Consider the following 11163-nt stretch of genomic DNA (forward strand, 5'->3'; position numbering starts at 1 on the left):
CTTTGGGCAAAGGATGTAAAGAATAATATAGAACTTGTTTGGTTAAACTCTCGGAGGATCATGAGGCATTCAATAACTATCCATGGGGTCATAAAAGTTTTAAGTTGACTGTTGAATATTTGTCCAAAGCTTTGAACCCTAATGTGAAGACTTCCAACATCTATGGCTTCTCTTGGGCCTTCATGGTAAACTTTTTTCTTCAATGTTTTATCTTTTTAATTCTTTTCCTTCATTGATTATTCTGATTTTTGGTGGCATAATTTTTTCTAGGCTTGGGAATTTGAAGCCATTCCTCACCTACGGAGTCAAGTCAGTGACTACTCGGAAGAAGTTTGTTTTCTAAGGATCCTCAGATGGTTGACTAACAAAAACAGCAACAAAAAAATGAATCTTGATCCTTTTAACCCCTCCAAGGAAGCAGTAAGTCAGAATCTGTTGGAAAATATCCCTGAATAGTTTTATAACAAGTAACTACTTGTTTCAACAGATACATTTATCTGCTGCAACAACCTCAGAATATGTTGGAAAAATCAAAATAGTTGCTGAGGAAGTTGCAGCAACTGTTCTGATATTTTCCAACAGATAGTGAATATGTTGCAACAACTCCTAAGATGTTGGAACAACTTACTCAGTTGTTGCAACAGGTTTACAATTTGTTGAAAAATATCACAACAGTTGTAGAAGAAGCTGTAGCAGCTGTTTTGGTTTTTCCAACAGCTAAAGAATATGCTGCAATAACCTAGGAGGTTGTTGGAACATATGTGGAGGTTGTTCCAACAGATTACACACTTATTGGTTGAATATATCTGTTTGTTTATTGTAGGTTGTGCACCCAAGGCTTATCCTGACAAAACGAGGGGTGTAGATGCCATGTCTTGTTATTTTAGGGCATAGGGAATCTGTGCATGATGAATTGATTGATCAGATAAAAGAAGAATTGGCTGGAGCCACAATCATTATAAGGGCTGGTGTTGTTGATGGTGGTGGTGGTGATGTTGATGGTGATGTTGATGTTAATGTTGTTGGTGATGGTGATGATGTTGGTGATGCTGTTGATATTAATACTGTTGATATTAATGCTGTTGTTGATGTTGCAAGACAAGTAGTGGAATGTCTTGCTGATAAAAGAAGATATGATGATGGTGGTGGTAATGGAGTTGGTGGATATACTCCCCAAAGTGGTGGTGGTGGGTAGACCACAGATATCCCTTATAGGTTGGGTAGTTGGTGCCGGTTCCTCCAAGGTGTATTCTTGTGCTTGTGAATGCAGTACTTGCAGGCTGAAAATGGAGGGTTTGATAAACAAGGTTGAAGAGTTGCTTCAGGCACAAAAAGATACAAATTCAGCTATAAAGAGTTTGATGTCCAAGAGGGGTGTCCGGCTATCCAAAAAGCTCAGCTCACCCTATACTCCTATTGGGATTCGCAAGAGGGCAAAAATAATTTCCAAGACACTTGTTGATTGTAGAGCAAGGAAAACAAGTACTCCACAGAAGTGTATTGCTACTCCTCCTGCTGAAGTTGTGCCACAAGTGCTGAAAAAAGTTGATATTTTCAAGCGTGTAAACCCCCCTAAAAAAAGTTGAAAAAAGTTGATATTTTCAAGCGTGTAAACTCCTCACTTAGTTGTTGCATTTTGGTATGACACAGAGACAATAACATTACTTTTCCAACAAGTAACACATTTGTTGGAACAACTAACTTACATGTTGCAACAAGTGAGTTAGTTGTTCCAACAGATGTGTTACTTGTTGGAGAGAGCTTAAGTTATTATCTCTGTCTCATACCAAAATGCAACAACTAAGTGAGTTGTTGGAACAACTAACTTACCTGTTGCAACAAGTGAGTTAGTTGTTCCAACAGATGTATTACTTGTTGGAAAAGTAATGTTATTGTCTCTGTGTCATACCAAAATGCAACAACTAAGTGAGTTGTTGGAACAACTAACTTACCTGTTGCAACAAGTGAGTTAGTTGTTCCAACAGATGTGTTACTTGTTGGAGAGAGCTTCAGTTATTGTCTCTGTGTCATACCAAAATGCAACAACTAAGTGAGTTGTTGGAACAACTAACTTACCTGTTGCAACAAGTGAGTTAGTTGTTCCAACAGATGTGTTATTTGTTCCAACAGATGTGTTATTTGTTGGAAAAGTAATGTATGAATACCTATTTCCGGGGAAGAATACCCTGCTCCATCTGTGGAATCCAACACGTTCAAGATGTTCGGCGGCCCTAGGGACTGTATCTCTGATTTGATTGAAATGGTCATTGAACTCATCTATATTGTACGATTTTGCTGCTTTATAAAACTGAGATACGACCTTCGTATTGTGAAAGGTGGTTCGAAGATTTTCGCCAAGGTACTTCATGCAACAACCATAATGAGACAAAGGGAAGACAATTGAAACTGCCTTTTTGATACTTGGATGCCTATCAGAAATTATGCACAACTCTTTGGTATTATCTACAAAGCTTCTCATTTGTTCAAAAAAATATTTGTATGCGGCATCACACTCCTTGTCCACTACACAAAATGCCACAGGAAAAACATGATTCTCCGCATCTTGTGCCACGGCTGACAACAACACTCCTTCGTACTTGCTCTTCAAGAATGTCCCATCGACAGCTATGACTTTTTTCATTTGCGCAAAACCAAGCATCCAAGCCTTGTAGGCTACAAAAAAGTACTTGAACTTCCCATTAGCATCAACCTTCAATGCCGTCTTACTTCCTGGATTTGCGGAACGAAGCATATAACGGTACGCATCAAGCACTGCATATCCGTGCTCATGTGTCCCCCTTGTCAATGATTTTGCAATCTCCATGCCCTTCCAATAACTTACCTTACAACCCAATTCTGTGCGGAATGATTGGCTCATATCTTTTGTAGATGGGCCTTTATCATCGGGAAACCTATCTTTGAAGTATTCACCAATGACTTTCGTTGTGGCGTGTGGATTATGGCTAGTAATATGCTCAGAACCACATGTGTGATACTTTACGTAGGTTGTAATACAAAATCTGTCAGAACTTAAAAGCTTCATATCCCTCAGCCACCACTTGCATTCCGGATGTACACATCTAAAGCAATACACAGTGCACTAATTAATCACCTTCTTGAGTGTAAAATCTTTCTTCACGCAAGCAAGTTTCAACATAGTTGCTAGTTGTTCCTTGTTCTTGAATGACATTCCTTTATAAAAGCTTGTTTCATCATCTTGAACATGGCTGCACTGTGAAGATTGTGTAGAACACGGTGTATTACATGCAACTTTGGGTGTAGGAATCGACTCACTCCACTTCCATTATCTGGAATATCCATATCCATATCCACCCCATCCAATTTATCATTTAACACATCTTGTTGGTCTTGACCTAAATTATGGTTCTCTGCCGGGCTTCCAACCACGTATACCCTTAAAATGGGCCTAGCTACATCATTCAAATAAGTACGCAAACGATCCTGATCGGTTATCTTAAAAGGCAAGACCCTCTGGTTTTCAAAAGAGCTATGCATGTAAGTGATGGCAAGATCTTTCGGTTCACAAGTTAATTCACAATAGATGATGATTAAGTTCACAAAATCATCAAACACAACATCTCTTTGGACACTTATATCTATCGTCTCTAACATGTGACTACCCTTCCATCGCCAAATATATCGATTGTTCTTTTCGATCCATTCGCCATGGCAATCAACACCTATTGTTATTGAGTCCCCCATTAATGCTACCTGAATATATATATATATATATATATATATATATATATATATATATATATATATTTTTTTTTTTTAAAAAAGGTCATGACAGTAGAGTAACAAAATATAATAACTTAATGACTTGTTGGAACAGGTGAATCAGGTGTTGCAACAAGTGGATTACCTATTGCAACAAGTACTATCCTTGTTGCAACAACTAACTAATCTGTTGGAGTCAGCTTCAGTTTTTTGAGTTCTGTTTAATCCAAAGACAGTTCAAGATGTCCAACAGATTAGTGAGTTGTTGCAACAAGGATAGTACTTGTTGCAACAGGTAATCCACTTGTTGCAACACCTGATTCATCTGTTGGAGTCAGCTATAGTTTTTTGGGTCCAGTTTTTGGGTTCTGTTGGACTGAAGCTGAATCCAACGGATCAGTGAGTTGTTGCAACAAGTAAGATACTTGTTGCAACAGGTAGTACACTACTTGCAACAACTTACAAATCTGTTGCAACTTATTCATACTACGTATTTAACAACAATTAGTATAGAAGTTGCAACAACTACATAATCTGTTGTAATTGTGGCAGCAACTACAATAGCTGTTGCATAAACTCCAGCAGCTTCTGCAGAAACTACAACAGTTGTTGCAAAAATTTAGAAGCTCTTATACAGCAGCTTTAGCACTTGTTGCAACAAGTACAATTGCTACTGTAAATTGTTGCAAAATCTGCTGGTTTTGTTTTTTTCTTTGTTGACAAATTCTTCAAAATGCCGCACCAATGGAAGAAGAAGAAGCAGGGGAAGCAACAATACTTATGAAGTAATGCCCATGTAGACACTAACGAAATCCAACCAAAAAAATTGCAAATCTGGTGGTTTAGTTTTTTCTTTTGTTGAGCAGATTCTTCAAAATGGCACAACAATGGATGAAGAAGAAGCAGGGGAAGCAGCAATAGAAGATGAGGAAGAAGAATGGAGGGAGAAAAAGAATGAGAACAGGCAGATGGAAAAGAAGAAGAAGAAGGAGGAAGAACAAACCGAAGAAGGAGAAGAAGAACAGTGGAGCGAAAAGAGCAAAAACGGGTGCGACTATTGGCGCCCTTTTTTTTTTTGGACCCATTTTGGTATTTTAGGATTTATATTGGTTGGGTCAAAGTGTTAAAAATAAAACTTGAGGACAAAGTGTTAAAAATAAAGTTAAAGGGTCAAAGTGTCAAAATGAAAACTTTTGGGCAAGGTCAAAACCTCCTAATCACTAATAAAAAACATCACCTCCACTCAATAATTAAAACTTGAGTCACCTCCACTCAATAAAAAGACTTAAGAGTCACCTATAGTTAAATGCCCCATGATACTTTCCCAAAATAGTTGCCACATTTGTAACTAGGTCTGTTTGGTTAATTTCAAAATTAAATTAAATTAATATTTATAATTAAAGTTTAAAATATTCAAAAAATTTACTACAAGCGGTAATTATTCTCATATTAATATAAATTTCAATAATATACAATCTAGCATACAAAATTACATTTGCATAGCCATATTTTTAAATTACACCAGCATAGCCACTTTTTTACGGTATACAACATTATACAATAATAGTGTACACCTGGAGTAGACAATGTATCAACCTTGTATAAAGTGTATGATAATGTATAAGAGGTGTTTATACACACTTTTATACTGGGTATACAAGATTATACAAATTTATACAAGAGGTGTAAAACACTTTTAAACTAGTATACAATATTATACAAACTTATATAAGAGGTGTTTATACATAAGAGAGGTTTATACATAATGTATAAGAGGTGTATAAACACACTTTTAGACCGTATAAAAGTGTATAATAATGTATAAGAGGTGTTTATACACATTTTACCTTTTTTTTTTTTGGTAACCACTAAAAAACTTAGCGGGATAGTTATTAATAATAAACAAAAGCAAAAAACAAAAATTCAAAACAAATATAGGAACAAAAAAGTCCAACAGTGCCAACACAGCTAAGAAATCAGGTGAAAGCCTAAATTAGGAAAGTAAAGACAGTAGTGCTCGTCGGCTAAATTACGGCTAACGCGCGTAAAAAATTAAAAGTGGGCTAAACCGGGTAATTATTTTACCCTAATTGTCATACAGTGTTATTTCCTATAAAGAAATTGTAATTCGTCCATTCCAAAACGCATCATGCAACAAAATTAGATTTATCCTTAAATCATTTTTTTTTTTTTTTTGGTAATGTCAATATTACCTAAAATACCATCTCCAAACGTTTCGGTGAATTGATTACGGACATTGGTCATATGGAGGGAACAAGAATCTGGTAACCTTTTCACTGTTTCACCATACAAACAAAAAGTTGAAATTCTGGTGAAATATGGTGACCTTCTGAGGACCGTTTAAGCAAAAATAGAGTATACTTCACAACACAAGTCAGATAAATTATACGATTTCAGTATTAGTTTGATCTATGTCTCAAGTAGGCTGGATCAAGCTGTGAAATGAACTCATCAATATGTTTGTCTGAACTTCCACTCGTGTCAATTGCCTCCTTAGCCAGCTCCTTCAAGCTAGTAATACACTTTCTAATTTCTTGTCCTCTCTCTCCTTCTAAAACTTCCCTGATGCACCTGTGTATCTCCTCACTCGCAGTAACACCATCATTTGCTTTAGCTATCAAACCCACCCCCCAAACTTTCTCCAGAAAATGCGCATTGATTGTTTGGTCTAAAATTTGAGGCATTGCAACTATAGGCACACCAAAGCTTATTGCTTCTAAGGTTGAGTTCCATCCACAGTGTGATACGAAGCATCCCACTGCATGATGTGCTAGTACTGCTAACTGCGAGCACCATGTCACAATCAATCCCTTTTCTGATGTCTCTTTGATGAAATCACTTGAAAGCTTACTCTGTTCATAAGGTTTCACCACCCATAAGAACATAATGTTGCTTTGCCTGAGAGAATCAGCTACTTCTGTTATTTGGTCTGCACTCAAATTTGCTGCACTGCCAAAAGAGATGTAGACGACTGAACCAGTCTTCTTATTGTCAAGCCACTCCATACAGTTGCTAGAATTTGGCTGATGAATATTGAAGCCGTACTCACTATCATTTTCAACTCGTTTGTCAAGATAAAATGATGGCAAAGTTGGACCTATCGTTACTGCATTCCAAAGCTTCTTCATCCAATTGACAACCTAAATTCAGATGAACTAGCTGGGGTGAGGCAAACAATTCATCATCTTTAAAATCAGGTATGTAGCAAACGTGTACTGTCCAACGGGGTTAAACTTGACTCTAAAAATTTCCAGTAAGTTACAGGAATAGACAAGAAAATTGTCCTCTTTGTTTCTATATACTTTGATGTGCATAGTAAAAAATCAAATGTGCGTTATAAGGTCTTTAAGTTAATGTTCTTCAACAATGAAAACAATACCTTAGCAGCGTGAAGTAATATTAACTTCTTTCCTCAAGTTTGGCGTGCAAACATAATCAAAACTAGCTAGAACGGATTGAAAGAGCAAAGGAAATATGGTGTACCTACCTCTTCTTCCAACTTATCGAAGGAGTTAAAGAGGACCCAGTCTGCCTTTTCAAAGTTGTCAAACTGGCCAAGCATGTGCATGATTATTGGGGGATACCGACCAGTGCTGGAACCGAGAGATGGCAGATTCGGAAACCTGAGTTTTGGCAATCCTGTCATGAATGGAAAACTAGGCATGAAAAGAGGAGTCTTTTCAAACACCTCACAATACATGGGATAGTAGGTAGCAGCACTAGCACATGACTGAGTGAAAAAGGCAGCGCCAGCTATGCCCGATTGAGTTGTTATCTTGGAAGCCCAGGGAATGTTAGCATCATAAACAAGGCACTTAACAGGGTGTTCAGTTTGTTCTTGATCCAAGATGAATTTAGTGAGGTTTGTTGAGCCACGGGTCTGGAATCTGTCTAGAAATCCTCTGAAACCTCCAGGACCAACCACCCCGCCCTCAGAGCAATCATCGTAAATGGATTCCAAAGAGATCATGGAGTCCGATAAAGCAGCTTTCATGGCCTTGGCATTAGAGACCGTGGTGGCTACAGTAATTTTGATTCCTTTGGAAGCCAGGCGTTTTGAGAATTGGAGCATTGGGTTAATATGGCCCTGTCCCTGATCTGCCAGCACCACAATATGACGTGCTTTCTCAACTCTTTCTTGCTCCATGTCTGTGAAACACAAACCGATTTGCCAGAAAATTTATGTGATGAACAACCACTTTTCACTAAACACGCTACCAGAACATAAGGAAAACTGTCAAAAGACTCAAAACTGTCCACAAGTCTCTCCTCCCTTTCTTCTCTAACAAGAAATTATTGGTAGTACGTATCGCATTTCCTATTGTTTATAATCTTTGATATGACAGCAACATAGCCAACTACGTTGACAGAGTCAAACCAATGCTTTCGCATTGATAACATCGACTAGGACCTCCTATGCAATTATCCATCGCACTAAAGAAAGAGACTTCTATTCTAGATGAAATGAAACTGTCTGTAGTACTTTGGTGACTAAGATGGATTCCACCAAAATGCAACCGTCCATGTCTTTTCTTCATAAAATTGTAATAATAAGAAATCGTCCCTTTCTTTTCATATTAAAGATGTGATCTACAGGACATTTGTTATATTTGTTGTCTATTTAAGTAGAACATCATACGTTTGTCCAATGTTATTTTTCTTCTTCTTCCTTCTACTTTCTCCCATTAAAATATTAACGATAATAATTTATCCAATTAAATATGCCAAACATTGCAAGGAGCTTCTTCTCAGCAACAAGAAGTTTGATGCCCGTGCACAGCACGGCCCAACAATTTGGGCTTATCTTTACATGTATTAAAACTAGGGAAATCTACGTGGCATAGAGAACATTAGGTTCTATTTATGTTTAGTAGCTATACTTTGCCTAAATTACATCTCATAGCAAAGTAGTGTATCTCAATAACAATACATAACTAATACAGTAAAAATAAGGATATTAGTAAAACTAACCGTAACTCAAGGTCTGTATGCACAAATCACCCCCATTCAAACCAATTTCTCTCTCATTGACCCCAATCTCTTCCGTGTTTTCCTCCATTTTCATTCCCCACGATTCTCCATCAGATTTCTTTTACCTAAATACTAGTTGCGCCCTAATAGGTAAGTTTTTGAGTTGTTTTATACGGTTATTTTGTTAAATATCTTCTTCCATTTTTTGTGATATTAAGCAAAAGGGTTTCCGCCATTGCTAGGGTTTTTGAACAAACTTCAATTTTGAATTTTCGGTTTTAATGGCGGACGGAAGCACTTCATGCAGAGTCTCTAGAGTTATACCCAATTTTGTACAAAATTTTGTTAATGCTCCATCTTTTGATTTGTGTATAACACAAGATGAAAAAGATTTTGCAGGCTCAGTGCTAGAATGGTTGCAGAGAGTAGTGTTAAGATGCGACATGACCCTGTAAGTATAGAAACAATGGATGAAGAAGGTTCAAAATCTATCAAACGAAAAGAGGTCGTTCATCCATCGAATTCCAAATCCCCCGCACCAAGTACTGAAAAGCGAAGAAAAGTCATCGATGGCAGTTCAGTTAGCAAGGGCAAAAATGTTGTTGAAGATGGACCTTCCAAAGAATTGGAGGTACTGTATTTCAGTTTTTCTCTAAGAATCTTGTATATGTTTTTAATATTGAATACAATGTAAGTAGAATGATTTGTTCTGGATACACCCAGAATAACTTAATTTTTGTTTTGACAACAGTGTATATATATACACATACAGTTACATTTTGGATACACTGTATACTTAGCTATTGTAATTGATATGAGCCTACAAAATTCTCTGTATATATTTTTTAATAGTGAATACAATGCGACTAGAATGCTTTGTTTTGGATACACTTAGAATAGCTTACACTGAATACTTGATTATTTTATTTGAATACACTGCACTTGGTTATTGTATTTGAACTGAGCCTACAAAAGTTTTGGATACACTGTATACTTTGTTATTGTATTTGAACTGAGCCTACAAAATTCTTTGTATATGTTTCTTAATAGTGAATACAATGCGACTAGAATTCTTTGTTTTGGATACACTTAGAATAGCTTACACTGAATACTTGACTATTTTATTTGAATACACTGCACTTGGTTATTGTATTTGAACTGAGCCTACAAATGTTTTGGATACACTGTATACTTTGTTATTGTATTTGAACTGAGCCTACAAAATTCTCTGTATATCTTTCTTAATAGTGAATACAATGCGACTAGAATTTTTTGTTTTGGATACACTTAGAATAGCTTACACTGAATACTTGATTATTTTATTTGAATACACTGCACTTGGTTATTGTATTTGAACTGAGCCTACAAAAGTTTTGGATACACTGTATACTTTGTTATTGTATTTGAACTGAGCCTACAAAATTCTCTGTATATGTTTTTTAATAGTGAATACAATGCGACTAGAATGCTTTGTTTTGGATACACTTAGAATAACTTACACTGAATACTTGATTATTTTATTTGAATACACTGCACTTGGTTACCTATATATGTTTTTAATAGTTGAAACAATGTGACTAGAATGATTTGTTTTGGATACACTTAGAAGATCTAACTTTTGTTATTCACAATAGCATATATGTATACACATACATATTATTTTTTTGATACACTGTATACTTGATTATATTTATAAATACAGTGTACCAGCAGATGTGTTGATGTATATGATATAATAGCTGAATTTAATGAAATTATGTAGAGTAACTTCTTTGTGAAAGATGCTCCTACTCACCCGGTGCACATGAGTTGTTACACCAATACAGAAGTATTTAAACAACTAAAGGACAAACAACTAAAGGATTCGATGGGTCGACACCAGTCGAATCCTTTTATAAACGCATACAGTGCTACGAACAAATACAAAAACTCGTTTTCAGTCGATTTGTGCATTCTTATATGAGAACCTGGGTACGTTTTATCCAAAATATATACATATGCAGGTAACTTCTTGTATGAATCTGCTGGCTCTCCCCTCAACTCAGTCATAGCCTTTTCGTTAGCACGATATGCCTTCATGTAGTTCACATCCCCATCAAATTCTTTTTCACATCATCTGCTATATCCTTTGGTGTATACTTACTCTTATAATTTGTTATTTTTGGTTTAATAATGCCTGCTATAAAACTGCTACTTGCTTAATTACAAGAATACACCTTATCTTTCAACGGACATGTATGTTTGTCCACAAACTCTCTCACTTTGAACATTGCTGATTTGTTAATGCTCGAAGCTTTCAATTTCCACACACATTTTTCCGATTAACATACAATTGTATAGCTGCAAATCCGCAATTGCAGATGTATACATTCAGTCACTAGCCAATATCAAATGATTATGCAAAAAATGGAATTTAGAATTCATACACCA

At 36.2% G+C, this 11163-nt stretch overlaps 1 protein-coding gene across 1 annotated transcript; it reads right to left on the reverse strand.

Annotated features, from left to right (window-relative positions):
• Window positions 1–5891: 5891 nt before the first annotated feature.
• LOC132624084 (mogroside IE synthase-like) lies at window positions 5892–8162 on the reverse strand. Its single transcript, XM_060338918.1, has 2 exons — window positions 7250–8162; window positions 5892–6902 (listed from the first exon to the last, which is right to left on the reverse strand). Exons 1-2 carry the CDS (start codon window positions 7907–7909, stop codon window positions 6162–6164), a joined length of 1401 nt encoding a protein of 466 aa, XP_060194901.1. The 5' UTR covers window positions 7910–8162; the 3' UTR covers window positions 5892–6161.
• Between the last annotated feature and the right edge of the window lie 3001 nt (window positions 8163–11163).

This window comes from Lycium barbarum, chromosome 2 (assembly GCF_019175385.1).
Source record: "Lycium barbarum isolate Lr01 chromosome 2, ASM1917538v2, whole genome shotgun sequence".
In the NCBI taxonomy this organism is placed as follows: Eukaryota; Viridiplantae; Streptophyta; class Magnoliopsida; order Solanales; family Solanaceae; genus Lycium; species Lycium barbarum.